The 17754-nt window shown below is 41.7% G+C and overlaps 2 protein-coding genes across 2 annotated transcripts in view; one reads left to right on the forward strand and one right to left on the reverse strand.

Moving 5' to 3' along the window:
- Positions 1–9981: 9981 nt before the first annotated feature.
- SNRPF (small nuclear ribonucleoprotein polypeptide F) lies at positions 9982–13616 on the forward strand. The gene is made up of 4 exons (XM_060245203.1): positions 9982–10237; positions 10355–10480; positions 12837–12901; positions 13366–13616. Exons 1-4 carry the CDS (start codon positions 10235–10237, stop codon positions 13430–13432), a joined length of 261 nt encoding a protein of 86 aa, XP_060101186.1. The 5' UTR covers positions 9982–10234; the 3' UTR covers positions 13433–13616.
- A 107-nt stretch (positions 13617–13723) lies between these two features.
- CCDC38 (coiled-coil domain containing 38) overlaps positions 13724–17754 on the reverse strand; it is a 31705-nt gene continuing 27674 nt past the window's right edge. Inside the window, exons 12-15 of the mRNA XM_060244422.1 lie at positions 17475–17610; positions 15785–15999; positions 15262–15355; positions 13724–13878 (exon numbers count right to left, since the gene is read on the reverse strand). Coding sequence (XP_060100405.1) covers positions 13771–13878; positions 15262–15355; positions 15785–15999; positions 17475–17610 — 553 coding nt within the window. The 3' untranslated portion in view covers positions 13724–13770. The remainder of the gene's footprint in view (positions 13879–15261; positions 15356–15784; positions 16000–17474; positions 17611–17754) is intronic.

Here is a 17754-nt window from a genome sequence, read left to right on the forward strand (position 1 = left end):
CCCATTAGTGTTGCCAGACCCCTCAGTAGAAGCAGGGATCCCACACTGCCAGGCCCCACCTTCCTGCTGCCAAACAGCTGACCTGTGGGGAGTGACTTACACCCCAAAAGAGGGAGATCCATCCAACATGCAGTGACATGTATATGCAGGGCTGGCTCGCCCACTAGGCAAACTAGTCAGTTGCCTAGGGCGCTGGGAGGAGGGGGCACCAAATTGGGCTCCCCCCTCCATGACAACCACCTAGTTTGCATGCCTACCTACCCCTGTCGCACCTCCCTGCCACCGCCCACCTTCCCTCCCTCGGTGCTGCAATAGAGCTGTGCTCCATCCCCCCCGAACGCACCACACTGAGGCTGGGCCCTACCAGCTTCGATGTGGCTGGCACACCATCTGATGCTTTGAAGCCTGGTTCTGGGAAGGAGAGGGGAGAAGCCTTCTCCCGTGTGGGCTTCAAAGCATCAGATGGCATGCCAGCTGCATCAAAATCAATAGGACTTGCATTCTGGGGGGGCGACGGAGCACAGCTTCATTGCAGCGCTGTGGAAAGGGAAGGCGGGCAGTGGCGGGGGACCTATGGTGGGGGGGAGTTTTGCTGAGTCTCATTGTGTGTGGGGGGGATGGAGTGTGGCGCCACATTGCAGTGCTGCAAGGGCCGGTGGGCAGCGGCAGGGGGGACAGTGGGCTGGAAGCCTGCCTAGGGCGCAATGCGTCCTCAGGCCAGCACTGTGTATACGTCACTACATTGGGGTGGGACTGTGGTATTTGGACAAAAACTCTACAGCAGAAGCCAAATTTACCACAGAGTTTTTACCCAAATACCAGAATATCACTTGACATCTCAGATATAATGATGTCACTTCCAGGTCATGTAGGCAGTGTTGTGGACCCTGCTGTTCCCAGTAAGTCCTCTCCCGTTCCCCACTGATCCCTTCTGGCAACCCCATCTCCCATGTTCTATCTATTTGTTATTGAAAGGTTCACTGCCTCTGAATTTGGGGGGGAGGGGATAAATCCTGTAGTCCCACTATGCTAATACCACAGGCTAATGCCAGTGTTATGGGTACAGCCATAGTAATAGTAGTCATAGTAGTATTGGCTATAACAATAGCTCTAGAAACCAAGAATTTAGCTATTCTGTTAAATAGAGCTGACAACCATACCCTTACAGCATCTTTTAATTTTCTTTTCTTCTTTTCTCCAACAAAGTTCTTTAAAAACAATGTCACTGTTTCAGCGTGTAGATTGTGGATCATACTGCCATAGCCACAGGATTTTAAAATCTGGGCACATTCCACTACAATGTGTATTAGATTTGGGATTGTCCTAAATAAGCTCCCCTAAGGATACTGTTTTTGCAGCCATACTTTTAATCTCCCTTGGCATGAACTCTGCTCTTGAGCAATTCCTGTGATTTGAAGCCAGCTTTGAGTTTCGGTTGAGAAAACATTGATGCGAAAGTGGAGTTTCCAAATTCCTTCAGAACATTGCTGATGTTCTTCTTCCTCTCTAACAGTATAACAATAACATTTGATTCCTCATACAAATGGCTTTCAGTGCCAATTAATTAATGTCAAAATATGAAAAAAACAATATTTTTTTCAAAACCAAAGAAAATTGCTGATAACTGAAGATGTGTTTTCTCTCTCTGCATATTCCGTGGTGTTTAGAGTCCTATATTTTAAGGGGCTTTCCTTTAGAATCCCTGCATAATTTCTGCTTTTGTTAGTGGTGCATACAAATGAAGCTTTTCCATACACAGAAAATTTAAGTACAAAGCTTGCTCTTAAAATCACATTATTTAGTACATTTTATATTACTTTTATGAAAGAAAGAGAATCGCCAACATAAGAAGAAATCATGCGTTTTACATTATCCATACAAAGCACATGTGCTAAAGTATTCAGCCTTACACAACCTGGCAGTACAAAAATAACTTTCAAGAAATAGTACAAATCACTTTTTGCAATTATACCAGCAAAAGGACAAATGGATTTTACCCTTCAAGTCTTTGTTAATTTATTCAGATAAGTAAACTGAGACACACATGTGCAATTAATAAGCAACGTTAATATACATGTAGAAAATGAACATTAAAAAGTTCTCGTGAATAGTCAGCTTTGAATTCTTTTTTTTAAATAAAAATGTTTTCTTGTTTTTCATCTTGGTACCATCTCAACAATTCAGGCACTTCAGCTGACCATTCTGTGTGTGTACAAAAGGAAAAAAAGGATGCTTCCAGCCCTCCCCTGTGAGAAAGGGGGGAGAAGAAGAAGCAGAAGACTCAAGGTTAAATAGTGACTAGGAAACAAATGTATTAGACTAGTCATAGGGAAATAGTATGAATTCATCTTGTAACCATGAATTCTAATGTAATTGTGTCCTTTTCTGATCAATTGTTGTCATAATTGTGTGTGTTTTACCAATCAACTCTTGTTATTTATATGGCTTAAATAGCAGCAATGATTTTATGAAATCACCCTTTTATATCAATGATTGTAACCTTGTGTTTTAAAATACTGTATGCCAAACAATGTTGCCAAAGTCTGTTGCCTCCGCATCATAGTATTTGAGGAAGTAGCCTTTGGCCCATTGGATACTGTGTTTTCAAATTGATTTTTGAGTGTTTTAGACTATCTAAACAGCAGGGTAGGGACACTGCTAGATGCACACCTGTGGGGAGCTGGACCACAGGTTATAAGGACTACCTCGAGCCCTTAGGGGATGGGACGTACAGGGGCGGATGACAGTGGTCAGCTGGTACATGACCTCAGAAAAAGGGGAGGCTCCGCAATGACCATAAGGGCTGGACTTGTGCAGTAGCCAATAGCCAGTTTATTGGGGGCATCTGATTGGATGCCCTTACCTGGCCAATGAGCAGGCTTGGCCCTGGTTACCTGATTGGACTTCCAGGTAACAATGGGCCAAGGGGGAGGCTCCAGGATGACCATTAAGGGAAAGAATGGGAGAAATGATTGAGGTGGGGGTGATTAAAACTATCAAACTTATCTAAAAGGTGACAATAGATGGCCAAATTGCTACCTAAGGTAACACCCGGTTTTTATACAAAGACACTTGGCTCTAGGTGAAGATGTTCTTCCTCCTCTTCATCCCTCTACTGGCACCAGTCTTTGTCTTGGGTTCCATTGGGCAAGGCTTAGGCAGTCTGGCAGGATCCATGCCTGAGATAAGCTTGATGGCTTTATGCATAGGTGACATCTGTTGAGTACGTGAGCCTCCCACTTTGCTGTGATGGAGTCTGGCACTGCAGGAAGATAGCTGCTGGTGGTGTTAGCCTCCCAAAATGGATTCTATGGTCAAGGCTGGAAACCGCTTGCCTGGACAGTTCCTGGCGGCGCAACTTCTTCCGCTACAACGGCCGAGATGGGGATCGCACGGAGCAACTGGAAACCATCTGTTCTCCTGGTTAGCCCTCCTCGAGAGACATGGAATGCTGCTGCAACATTGTGGCTGTTAGTACTCATACTAACTGGTAGACAAGTAGACTGGTAGACAGTCTGGTAGACAAAACCCACATTCTCCTGGCAGATGTGTGTGAGTTGAGTCTCCTGGCAGATGTGTGTGAGTTGAGTCTCCAGGCACCCTGGCAACCAAACAGTTGACTACAATGTTCTGGAATTAGGAGTATTTTTCTCACAATTCCCCCCTTCAAGACCTATGCCACCAGATGGAGACAAGGTCTTGAATACCACAACAAAAGTCCACAGCTGATCTTGACAGGCGATGTGTCCGTGGAGAGCAGGGCTTCCTTCCTGCTTTTTCAACCTGTGGTGCAAAAGCAGGAAAAAGATCTCCCCCACCTGTGCCTCTCAAAGATTCTGAGAGTGCAGGCCAGCGGGACTTTCTTCCTGCTTTTGCACCCTGAGTCTATTCTGGTGTGTGTGTTTGTGTGTGTGTATGTACGTTAGCCTGAGATAACTATTTTCTGCCATCTGGTGGTTAAAACATACACATGCAACCTATATGCTAAGAATATACATTTCTAAGATGAAGATAATACTGACATTTCAAGCATCAGAACATTTCCCAATTATTCCTAAAAATGATTCTGACTGGAATTTGGCATGCTGTACCAAAAAATTGGAGAAGGAAATCTGAGCCATTTTGATATTGTTGAGTAGTCTTGGCCAAGTGTAAGAAGTGGGACTAGGGAGAGAAAATTCTAGGAGCCTGGTCACTGGAAGATCCATGGTTTGGGGAAATCATATGATCTGTTTTCACAAGATGTTTGAGTTAGAGCTGGTGATATGAGGGAAGCTCAGAAAAATCTTATTTGGGGGGCTCATGGCATCTCTTGGTAGGTATGGATTTACTGGTGTACAGTAGTGTTATGGGCCAGGCCCATGAGCCATTTATTTGAAAAGAATAATAAGGTTCAAAGGCACATTAATAAGCAACCCTTCTGAAGGTATGCAGTTATTAATCTAGTCACCTGCTGCGTAAGAGATCTCTAGAAGAAAAAGGCATGATACAAATATAAAGTAGCTGTCTTGAGTGAAAAAAAGATGTCAGAGACATTTAGAAATAAACTTCAAACCAGTGAGGGACCATATACTTCCAGGGGAATCCCATCTCCCCGCCCCCCCCCCCCCCCCCCCCGTCCTGCAAATTCCAACCCGTGTAGCACATCAGACTTTTTTGAAGATGTGGAGTGGAGGAAAAGCAATGGTACAGAATCTCTTCATAAAAATGTAAAAATTGGTTTGACTTGGATCAGAGCAAACATCAATCCAACCATGCTTTCTGCATCTATCATTGACTGGCTGGATGCCTCCAGAAAGAATGTAAGCAGGGCATGATGGTGACAAATATTTATTTATTTGATTTGATTTGATTTATATCCCACCCTTCCCCACCGAAGCGGGCTCAGGGCGGCTTACAACACAGAGGTTCTAACAATAAAATTTGAATTTTAAATACAATAACAATTTACATAATTAAGACATTAAAAACATTAAAAAACGTTAGAAAATCAGTACATCAATCCAACAGTGTGCTATCTATAAACTTCCTTCAGTATTTTGGTAGTTTTGGTGCTGGTCAGTTATAGGCCAACCGGAAGAGGACTGTCTTACAGGCCCTGTGGAATTGTCCAATATCCCGCAGGGCCCTGACCTCTTCCGGTAACTGGTTCCACCAGCAAGGGGCTGTTATTGAGAAGGCACTGTCCCTGGCTGACTTCAACCGGGCCTCCTTTGGCCCGGGGATTACGAGATTTTGGGAGCCAGATCGCAGTACTCTCTGGGGAACATATGGGAAGAGACGGTCCCTAAGGTAGGCAGGTCCTAGACCATATAGGGCTTTAAAGGTAATAACCAGCACCTTGTACCGGACTCGGTATATTATTGGCAGCCATTGCAGTCCCCGAAGGCCCAGCTGAATGTGCTCCTGTCCAGGAAGCCCTAATAACAGCCGAGCGGCGGCATTCTGCACTAGCTGCAACTTCCGGGTTCGGCACAGGGGCAGCCCCATGTAGAGGGCATTACAGTAATCCAACCTTGAGGTGACCGTTGCATGGATCACTGTTGCTAGATCGTCCCGCTCCAGGAAGGGAGCCAACTGCCTCGCCCGCCTAAGATGAAAAAATGTGGACTTAGCAGTGGCTGCTACCTGGGCCTCCATAGTTAAGGCAGGCTCAAGTAGTACCCCCAAGCTCTTGACCCTGTGCACCATTGTCAGTGGCACACCATCAAGGGCTGGAAGGGGAATTTCCCCCCCCCAGACCATGGCGACCCAAGCAAAGGATCTCTGTCTTCGCTGGATTTAGTTTCAGCCTACTCAGCTTGAGCCATCTAGCCACGGCTTGTAATGCCCAGTCCAGGTTTTCTGGGACACAGTCGGGCCGGCCGTCCATGAGTAGATAGAGCTGGGTGTCATCAGCGTACTGGTGGCAACCCAGCCCATGCTTCCGGGCAATCTGAGCAAGGGGGCGCATGTAAATATTAAATAACATTGGGGAAAGAACTGCCCCCTGAGGCACCCCACAATCCAGCGCATGCCTCTGGGACAGCTCACCCCCAATTGCCACCCTTTGTCTCCAAACATCAAGGAACGAGGAGAGCCACTGTAAGGCCAACCCCTGAATCCCCGCATCGGCGAGACAGCAAGTCAGCAGCCGGTGGTTGACCGTATCGAATGCCACCAATAGGTCCAACAGCACCAGCACCACCGAGCCGCCTCGATCCAGATGCCGCTGGAGGTCATCCATCAGAGCGACCAGCACCGTCTCCGTCCCATGACCCGGACGGAAACCAGACTGATGGGAGTCGAGAACGGAAGCATCCTCCAGAAAACTCTGCAACTGCAACGCCACTGCCCTCTCAATGAGTTTACCCAAAAAGGGTAAATTCGAAACCGGCCGATAGTGTGTCAATTCGGCCGGGTCTAAGGTTGGTTTCTTCAGTAGAGGGCGGACCACAGCCTCTTTCAGAGGTGCTGGAAAATGCCCTGAGTAGATTCCAGTTTGGTTCAGGGTTTGGGGCAGTTCCTGAACCAAACCCTGAACTGAGCCAAAAATGCCCTGAACCAAACCAGGCAGTTCAAGCCCCCTTTTCTCACAGCCATGGCAGGCCACAGCCAAAAGAAAAGGCAGGATTGTCTGGAAAGGCTTAAATGGCTGGCAGCCATTTAATCCATCAGTTTCACTTCCCCCTGCTTTGAAGTGTGTGGGGGGGAGCAAAATGATGGGTTTAATCCGTGACAGTCATTTAAACCTAACAGCTGATGCGTGGACCCCCCCCCACACACACACACTGTTAGGTTTAAACGGCTGTCAATCTAATAGCAGGACGGGTGAGGATGGAGGTCAGTAGGGATATGATGCTACAGAATCCATCCTCCAAAGCTGCCATTTTATGCCTCCAAGCAGGGGAAAATGAAACCCACTGCTGAAATGGCTCAAAGCCATTTAAACCCCACAGGTGAGCTGCAAAGCTGTTAGGTTTAAATGGCCTGAACAGTTGAACTGAATCAGACAAAAGTCTGGTAAACATCAGTTTTGGGGCTCCAAACAAGGCCATTCATGCTGAATTTTGGCTCATGAACCAGTTCATGCCCATCCCTCATGGCAAACACACCCCTTTGTTTCCTCCAGTAAGTGGTATACTGAACATGGAGGTTCCTTCATTACATCATATTAAAAAGACAATCAAGGCTAATGGTTATCATCTTGTAGTAGTTAGCCTTTATGTCATTCCATGTGTTTGTGGCATAGCAAGGGGCGTAGACTTCTCAGTTCCCCTTGGAAAAGTGGTCAACCTAGTCAAAATCTGCAGAGGGTGGTACCAAAGGCCAGAAAGAGTTAAAAAATGCTATCTAGCACAGATATTTATTTTATAAATTAATAATAAATGTATTATAGCTAACTGAAGTACTGATAAAATTGCAGTCTATACACAGACTGCTAGGATTATTTAACACAATGTATTTAATATAATTGGTGCTTTCTTGAGGAACTCATTAGTTATATGATTAAGATGCATCTTCTAAGAGATCTCTTTACATCCATGTGGAAAACCATGTGATCGAGCCTGGCATGCTTACCTACCGAAAAGATGTTATTCTACAAAGGCATGAGAATTAACATTCTTTCTAACAGACACAATGAAACAGGTATAGTGAAGCCTATTTTAACTATTTTGAGCAGACTTCAGAGGATGATAGAAGACATGTGGCATGACTTTGGGTGTGGGGTCACAAAGAGTCGGACTCGACTGTGCGACTGAACAACAAATTTTACCTAGTATTCTCAGCTGTCGCAGATGGTTTGCTTGTTTCCCTCTCAGATCAACCACATCCTGAAAAGCTGAAAGATTTAGTTGGAGAGGCAACATGCATCTTATTAAAAAGCTACTGGCCTGATACTTACACAATAGAGAACTTTGTCCTGTACATTTTCCACACGTCTATTTAAATGCAAAAGCAGTATCACAGCTCGTTCATCTATCAGTGCTCCCATCTAGTAGTTCAATTACTCTGTGCTGATGTTCAACACGCAAGGTAAGTGTATTAAAAAAGCCATCTACCCAAGAGTGTCAAAAGTGTGGCCTGAGGGCCAAACCAGGCCCCCAGAGAGCTCCTATCAGGCCTGCAAGCAACTCACTGTCATCTGCTTCCTTCTGCATCACAGCTTGCTTTGCCAGGCTTGCTCAATCGCACAGCCTCAATTTTCTTCGTTGGCTGGCCAGCATATGAAGCAACTTATGCACAAAAGCTTGCAACCCCCAGACATTTCATGTTTTCCCTTGGGTCTTAGGCTCAAAGCATTGACCACAAGATTTCTGTAATAAATGTCAATAAATCAAAAGGAGATTTGCAACTTACAGATACACACCTGAACAACATCTGGGCAACATACTCAAGATTGCTACAGCTCAGACATCATCTCCAGTTTTTGATGCAATGATTCAGATCAAGAAGTGTCAGTTATCAGAAACTGGTAAATAAACAAAATATTGCAAGACTGCTAAGCTTTTAAGCATATTTTATTTTAAATTTTTAAAAGATCTTTGTGTTTGTCTGAGTCCTTTATAAAGTTTATATCTGTGCTACCTGGCATTACATTTTCTGACACACATGGCCCAGCCTGACAAAGTCTCATTTATGCCAGATCTGCCCCTCATAACAAATGAGTTCGACACCTCTGGGCAGAATGAGATGGTATAATTTTGAATTCCATATTACTGGTGACCAGTGTTTCCTCTAAGCTGCAGAATCTTGTGAGCAAAAATTCTACCTTGTGAGCTGCTGGCATTAAAGTTGTGAGCTACTGCATAAATCAGTGTGCTCTGGGGTCATCCTTCCTAAACTAAGACAAAAATGTGTGAGCTAGAGGCTAAAAATCTGTGAGCTAGCTCACACTAATTCAGCTTAGAGGGAACACTGCTGGTGACCAGGGATCATTTTTCTCCACGTGTTCTCCCTAGAGTTCTGATTACAACTGATATCCAGGCTACAGAGATCAATTTCCCTGGATAAAATGGAAGCTTTGGAGGTTGGACTCTATGACGTTACATCTCTACTGAGCTTCTTCCATTCATCAAGCCCCACCTCCTCCCCTGGAACTTCCCAGTCCAGTTGGCAACCCTAGTGCTCCCATGTAAAAACTTTCAGGTGGTGGCTGCAGTGTTACAGAATATCTTCCCTAAAATGACGTGAAAGGTCTGTCTCACCCCCACCCCCAAAGCATTCCAGATGGCGCTGTATTACAGTCCATAGGAAACTGTTTTTAGATTAACATGTTAATTATTAGCAAGGTTATTGTTTTGAGGAAAAGCTGTTTTTCCCAGCTTCTGAAAATGTTTATTGCTATCTGTGACTCAGATTCTTTGCAAGCTGCCATGAGTTGTTCTGGAGAGCTGGAAAAGCTACCTATGAATAATTTTTAAAAATCACAGCTTTTAATTATAATACCGTGCGTGGCGTGGTGGGTGTTTAATAGCAAATCCCTATTCTAGATTCGCTGGAAAGGGTTTGTATTAGTGTAATCCTTTTCATTTGCGGTATCACCACTGGAAAACAACAAAACGGTCGCTTACTAGAGGATTTAATCTCCGCCCCCCCCCCCCCCCCCGGTTCATTTGCCCGGGGCCTCCATAGACATCTTCCTTCACCTCAACAAGGCACAAAGGCCGTCCTGGGTTAGTAAGAGGAATGCTGGTCATCACTTTCTAAGGCTCATTTTCAAAAGATGAGCGATTTAATTTTCGGTTATTATAAATCAGAAGTTCCGTTTTCTAGGTGCCAAAAGGGAGCCACAGATTGCAAAATAACCAAGTATCGTTTCTTCTGATCTCTCCGTTTCCTTGCATATAGAAACTATCCTCTCTTCTGAGCATTAACCTACGAAAAGCACCTGACATAATTAAGCACTTTATACCTAACGTTTACAACGCTGTCAGCCCATCGCCTGCGAGAGCCGCCCCATCCATGCCACGCCTTTCCTTGAGTAATTCCCCAATCAGAGCTTTGCGTTCCAATTGGCGCTTTCAGCAGGGACGATAGAGATAGAATAGGCGTTTTTCTAAATCACTAGAGCGGCCGCGAGAAAAATAATTCCATGAAGGTGAAAGGTTAGCGGGGAATCGGCAACAGTCTGGCGGAAGTTGATAGCTTAACGTCACTTCCTGGCCTTTTCCTTTGGACCTCTGGCGGGCACACGTGCTGCCCGGCGGGTAATTTTTGTTGTTGCGGCTGCCTCCTGCAGGGTCGGGTTGCCATGGTGAGTTGGGGCGTGGGTCATAGGGGTGCACCTGTGGCGCGGCGTCTGGGGGTGGGGGCGCTGGAATAGGGTGTTGCCTGCGTTTCATGCGTTCTTGTCTGGTTCCACCTCGTGCAGAGTTTGCCTCTCAATCCAAAGCCCTTCCTCAACGGGCTGACTGGGAAGCCTGTGATGGTGAAGCTGAAGTGGGGCATGGAATACAAGGGCTACCTTGTCTCCGTCGACGGCTACATGAATATGCAGGTAAGAGAAAGGAAGAGGACTTAACCACCGTTAGTGCAGTGTCGCTCTTTAGAGGCCGGCGCTTATCGGTCAAGGGCTGTTTTGCGGGGCTGGGCTTTTGTACCTTCTTAATGGAGTTTGCAACGCGGTAGTCACTATGCATGCACCTATCACATTATTGTCATGTCTGCCCTCCAAGGAACTGATGGCAGCGCGTGTGGTAATTTTTACCCAGTTTTATTCTCACTACAATCCTGTGAGGTAGACAGCCAGCATCCTTGCAGAGAGAATCTGAACCGAAGTTTGAGCCAAGGGTTTTCCATTCCTCGATATTGACGCTCAAAGTCTTGCCCCCACCCCCAAAACCATCCTTCACCTACTGATCTGTGCATGTGCGACCCTTGTTAGTAAGACTGGAGCAGGCCAGGCTATTATCCCTCCCTGTCGTTTTCTGTGTGCTCCCCATTTATGTATGAATGGATCTTTTTGTAAGGTAGTGATCATGTTATTGAGCAAGTTCTAGTTCAGAAGTTTTAATTTAGACACTGTTGTTTAAAATGTTGAAAATGGTCTTTCATATTCAGTTATTTGTAATTTCAATTTATCACAAAGAAAGGTGAGGATTAGTGTTAGTGTTTTGCCCCTATTCAGTGTTTCATCCCATTCATAAATATTCATAAAACTTGTTTATAACTTCAACCTTGATATTTTTTTTCTTAAAATTGTCAGATCTTTGTTTGATGCAACTTATTGACCACAGGCCTGGAACTCAAATATACTCACACAGTTGGTTATGGCAGTTAGTATGCATTTGCTTATGGAATATCCTTTTTTTCCACACATAAATTATATATTTTGAGTTCAGGTATCTGAGAAGGGTATGCTGTGAGTGCCTTTACATTTTTGTGTTTCAAGGGAGTTCCAAGCTTTCAGTTAAAAACTTATATCTAACAAAGATCTGACATTTTCAAATACTTGAATTGAAATATTTGATCATGGACTGTGCGCCAAATCAAGTATGGTTTAAGTGTCTGAACAAAGTCAAGGCTTTATAGAAAAATTGATTTTTATTGGAATAATATTTGTAAAAATTAAATACAGTAATACATTGTTTACTTTTAGGGGGGACCCAAAGGAACTACAAAAATATTGACATGCTAATTTTAGTCCAGCCAAAGACATGTGTGTGATATGCTATAGTTGTCTACTCATCTACTTCAATGGATATTAATACTCAGCTGCAGAAATCTCTAGGGCAGTGATCCCCAACCTTTTTGGCACGAGGGACCAGTTTTGTGGAAGACAATTTTTCCATGGACCGGGGGGGGGGGGGTCGGGGAGCAATGGTTTCAGGATGATACAATTGTGCACTTTTTAAAAATTAGTTTGTTGTAGTGTTTAAGTGTGTGGACTCTTAGCTGGGAGAACCAGGTTTGATTCCCTGCTCCTCCACTTGCAGCCGCTGGAATGGCCTTGGGTCAGGCATAGCTCTTGCAGAGATTGTAAGCCACTCAGATTTGGAGTGGAGGGCAGGATATAAATCCAATGTCGTATTATTGTTACTATTATTACTATTTCATTGTAATATATAATTAAATAATTATACAACTCATGGCCCAGTTGCTAACAGGCTACAGACCAGTACCAGTCAATGGCCCAAGGGTTGGGGACCCCTGCAGTAAGGTACCGCATCACAGGCCTGTGAACGATAACTTGTTTGATCATTCCATATCATATGTGTGGTCACAGTATGTCTTCCACAATGGAAGGTGATACACATCAATAAGAAATTTAGCTTTGGTTTTGATATGACCTGCAGATCCAATCAGTTGAATTCATAACTTCATTTTCTAAATTGTTGATATTTATATTTATATGTATTTGTTTTTTTACTGCTTTGCTCCCAGTTAAAGCATACTTGCTCACAAAACTCCTAGGGATAATCACCTGAAAAACATAAAACTGCTGAGCTTACCTTGTGTTGTATTAGCAATAGTCATAAAACTGATAATCACAAACGATTATCAGTTTTATGAAGCAATGAATCCTTAAAATGAAAGAAAACATCCTTGTTGCATCTGCCCACCATGATGTATTTTGTCCCCTAAACTTCACCAGAGCATTTTTAGGAGGATGCTGGTGAAAGAGAGAGACAGGAAATAATCTGCCTGTACTTTATGCTTGTGCTACTATATGATTCAACCCAATAATAGCCCAATATTAATTGGGCTAATATGATGCACATTTTAAGTAAGAAATGTTAAGTGTTTGATTTTATATTGATGTTAAAGGCATTTTATACCAGAAGCTTATTTTTATGGGAATACATAGATCCCTATAATCTTTCTTAATTTTTGGTTTGTTTTCCTTGTTAAAGCTTGCAAATACAGAAGAATATATTGATGGTGCATTATCTGGACACCTTGGTGAAGTTCTGATAAGGTATGTATAATATTAGTATGTTGTAACTTTATACTGAAGCAGATATTTACAGTGTGCTAAAATCTTCCAGCTACAATACTTGGTATAAAACCATCTGACCTCTTTTTGATACTATGAACATAATGCCTTAGGGTTAGGATAATACCAAGCCTCAAAATAATCTGAGAAATTGGTATAAAGTGCTGCTTCATTATTTCTCTTCTTGTATAATAATAGTTCTGTTATTGCAATTGGAAATTGTTTACATTAAATAAAGAAGTATACAATGAACAAAGATAACCTTTATTTGTAGTACCAGTAAATTAAACACAGCTGCAGTGACAGAAAACTTGTATTTACCTTATACTTACAAACAAAATGGCTTATTAGAGGAAATAGTAGGATATGTAAATTAGTTTTAGAAAATATAAACCACATATGTTTATGCTAATCATATCAAAAATAACTTCTGTTTTGATTTTCAGGTGTAATAATGTCCTTTATATAAGGGGTGTGGAGGAGGAGGAAGAAGATGGAGAAATGAGAGAATAAACTATTTTTTGGAAACTTTTTTTAAAAAGTGCTCAGTCTTTTTTTTTTTTAAATTACAATATATGTCATATTTGGGTTCTGTGGTACATTTGTAAATGAGCCTGCATACTGTATCTGGTGGTTAAGAAAGTTATTTTGTTGAAGGAAAATATTCACTATGAAATAAAGATTCCATTTGACTGTTTTTAAATTTAAAATGCTTATGTTAGGTTAAGAATTTTTAGTTTTTAAAGCAAAATGGATGAGATTTCTCCATCACAGATTACTTATGATATATAGCTACAAGCACTACTGCAACGTAAGGCCCTATCTCTAAAAGGAATGTCATGTTATGAAGTTCAATTGAAAAAGTAATCATCTTCAACTCTTGTAGTGTCCTTTGCAGCTTGTTCCTTTCCCTGTTTAGTCTCTGGAGGTTGTGAGCGATACATCAGTTTTCTACCCATCTAAAAATGAAGGAAAATATAAACACAAATCTTATTAAATTCTGAATTTCTTACGTTCTTCCAAAATCTGTTATATAAAACTTCAATAGTTACATGAATTCTTGGGATCATTCAAGGCATTACCATGTTTTCTGAAAGTATAACCATAACTGTTTGCTGATGTGCAAGTTTTGTTGAATTCAGTGGGACTGACTGTCTGGTGAATTTAGCATTGCAACTTCAAACCCATCTTGTTTACTCAAAGAGATCATCATTTTGTTTGGCAACAGGTTCTAACAAAACTCGCTCATGGTGTCATTGAATAGTGCTTGCAGACAGAGTTTCAAATTATTTTGGTTCAGATAGAGCTGTGTCTAAAATTGCTACAGTGTGTTTTTATTGTAGGCTACTAAAGGCTAGTAACTGAAGTGGCACACCTTAATTCATTCAAGTTATATTTTGTCTAAAATGACTTATATTTTGTTCACGTTTGGTAAAGTAATTCTTCCATTCAGCTAAGTTTTGAGCATATATTCCACTGCATTTGTTCCAGAGTACAAGTCACACAAACTGCCCTTTGTGTAAATCTTAATAAATTTTAATAATTTTAATATCTTCCTTTCAGATGAGAAGTAGACACATGAAGGAGCACCACTTTTGCTGAAATGTGTTGGGAATCCCACATATATTTCTGTACTCTTCAGTGAAAGTCATGCTCCTTCATGTGTTTACTTCTCATCTGAAGGAAAGGTATTCTACATATGTTAGCTAAATTGTCATGCAGCACAAATATAACTTCTTTTAATCACAATTTGAATGAATTCTGGATGATAAACCAGACTCAAGATACAGCTAGTTTTTCCTTGCTAGTTTTCCCCTGCTACTAGACTATTATGCAGTGCCTGAGGCAAGATTGTCCAGTGGTCCAAGAACAGCAACACAGTTAAAGGTGTTAAGAATTATTTTGTTATAGTGGAAGAGCATGCGTGCATAACGTCTGGCATATGTGACTGCAATTAGTGTGCATTAGTCAGTTGAATTTTAAAAAAGTAAAGGTAGTCCCCTGTGCAAACACCAGTCGTTTTTAACTCTGGGGTTACGTTGCTTTCACAACGTTTTCATGGCAGACTTTTTACAGGGTGGTTTGCCATTGCCTTCCCCAGTCATCTACACTTTCCCCCCAGCAAGCTGGGTACTCATTTTACCGACCTCGGAAGGAAGGCTGAGTCAACCGGAGCCGTCTACCTGAAACCAGCTTCCACCGGGATCGAACTCAGGTTGTGAGCAGAGAGTTCAGACTGCAGTACTGCAGCTTTACCACTCTGCAAAAATAAGTGCAGGGCAATAGCAACACGGGTTTAAAATTGATAGCTGAATAAATTTTTTAAGTTCACTACAACTAACCCTTTTCTTTGGAGCTGCAATTGCTCTTTTCAGAGCAAGCTTCAGTCTTTCTTCCTGAGCTTTCTTCAGTTCTTCCAATTTCTCTTCACGTAATCTTGAAGAATTAAAGAAAACAGTTTGGGCAATTAGGAGACATCATTTCTATATTACCTGAAGAAAACTTGGCTTTTCCATCTCCCACACTTTCTGTTTGGTGTTTTCGTATTTTACTGTGATTATATTGTGGCACTAAGGGGCAGAGTATCAAGAAATGTTATGCAAAGGATTTCTCCAGAAAGGTAGCACAAGGGTAGATTTTAGACTTTAAAAAAATCTCATAAAATCAACAGAACTGATAGTAATTTATGAAGAATATGTAGTTGACATAAAACACTCACTGAAGTGGTATCCTACCTACCTGCTCTATAAGTCCCAGAATGGTCCAGAAATAATGGTGGTACTTCAGAGACCTACATTTAAATCCATGTTCAATTGTCACAATATATGTCTGAAAGACTTTATTAGTTACTAGTTGTTTGCTTACCTTTGCCGTCTTTCTTTCACCCTTAGCTTCTCAGTGGCTTCAATAACATCAAGGTATTCATGTGGAACAGCTTCCAACATCTCACACAATTGTGAAACTCTAATTTCTATTACTTTCAGCATTTGGAAGGTAGGCAGGCTGGATACTTCAGATTCTTCGCCACAAACTTTGTATACTTGTGCTACTTTTTTATTAAGCGTATCCAAAATTTTATCCTTATGATTAAAAAATAATGTCTATAAGGTACAGCAAATGGTTATGTTAAATTCCTACCAAAGCCCACAATAAACTATTAGGATATGTCCTAAAATAAAATGTCCTCAAATAGTTCTCCCCCCCCCCACCCAGGAAAAAGTTCATAATAGTAGAGAGAGCCTTTTTATGCAATAATTCCTTTAGACTTTCTGAGTCTTCTGTTTTTTACATGCCATATAAAAAGTAAACTGCATTTTAGAGATGAGATGCTTCTAATGCACTAGTGTGATTATGTAGCTCCTGTAGAATATCCTCTGATATACAGTGCCAGTAAGATAATGAGACAGACCTGCAAGAACTCCATAATGGTATCACTGCAAAGAATGCTTCACTACATTTTTCTTTTCAAAAGCTTGAAATGCTTAAGGCTATTGAATATACTTTACATGTTTACCCTCAGCCCCATTGGTACTATCTTCTTGACCTACTTACTAAAGTAATTTCAAAATACACGTTTGAATCTGAGGTATGTACTTAAAGTAGCAAAGTGGTGCAACAGGAAAACTGCCAGATGTTTTCTATGTACATTGGGATCCAATAGCCCACTGATGACTGAAAGGCAATTTCTGTACTTTAGCTTCAGTTATCTTTATTTCAAGAATACTTTTATTTAAAACTTACAAATCTAAATATTTGCAATTCTGAAAACTGATTTGTGGCATTTGAACATGGTTTGTGAAGTAGATGTTGGGATTGTTGGTGCAGAACTTTATCTGCTAATATCCTAGGATTGTGGGACATGAACAAATGCTGTTTAATTCAAAATAGACCTTTCCCCCACTGTACATAATTTAAAGATTAAAAGCATTTGTAACTGCATATTGTTACCTAAATGTGATCATATCCATTCCACTGCAGCAAATGGGTATAAGCTTAGATCTCAGAGGTAGAGGGTTGTATACTTAAAGCAGAGCTAGTTGGCTATCACATTCTCTTAAGAGGATGTGTAAAACTGGGTTTTCCTAATATAGTTATACCATCATAATTTACCATCATCACTCTTTAGCCTGTGGGTGCTACATCTACTGACACCACTACTGACATCCCCTGAGCCATCCTCCGCAGCTATTCTTTTCTCATGTCAGTACCCCCCCCCCCCAAAAAAAAAAATAGTGCTTCAGCAACAGTAAATTCTTCACTCTTAAATATCAAATCGACAAGGCTTGGAGCCAGGTAACATTTCCACAAGTGCAATGACTTCTGCATGCAGAGCATGATTTCCTCTTCTGTGGCAGGAACAGGATGGAGAAGGGCATTCTGGGCTGCTGATAGGAGGGGGAAGTAGGAGAAGGCGGAGTTCTAGCATCTACAGAATATGTTAGTCCGGATCTAGCTCAGAAATTGTCATGCCCCTACCTAAGATATTAGTGTAGCTTTTTTTTTTTTTTTAAGAGAGACTTAGTTTATTGTTATAGTTTACACAGCAACAAGTTACCATGGCTGCTGGATTATACTGTCCTGCACAAAATACTTTGGCTTTTAATGCCAGTTCATCACATTTTTCCTCTTCCTTTTTGCAAGCAGCTATAATAGCATCTTTTTCATCCATTAGGCTTTTTATTTTTTGTTCCCTGCCAAAAAAACAACAACTCAATTTATAAAACAAGTTTCATAATTCTGTAGACAGTTATATAACTTATTATGGCTATATTTTTGGATGGTCTTAACTTCACAGGCAGCTTGCTGTAAGTTTGGTAAGCATTTTGTATACTCTA

The sequence above is a fragment of the Heteronotia binoei genome, chromosome 8 (genome assembly GCF_032191835.1).
Source record: "Heteronotia binoei isolate CCM8104 ecotype False Entrance Well chromosome 8, APGP_CSIRO_Hbin_v1, whole genome shotgun sequence".
Taxonomy (NCBI): domain Eukaryota; kingdom Metazoa; phylum Chordata; class Lepidosauria; order Squamata; family Gekkonidae; genus Heteronotia; species Heteronotia binoei.

Excerpts from the sequence above, each read along its gene's own strand:
- SNRPF (XM_060245203.1), top strand. Across the intron at positions 10,481-12,836 it reads ACGGCTACATGAATATGCAG|CTTGCAAATACAGAAGAATA; the intron begins GTAAGAGAAAGG and ends TCCTTGTTAAAG. Across the intron at positions 12,902-13,365 it reads CTTGGTGAAGTTCTGATAAG|GTGTAATAATGTCCTTTATA; the intron begins GTATGTATAATA and ends TTTGATTTTCAG.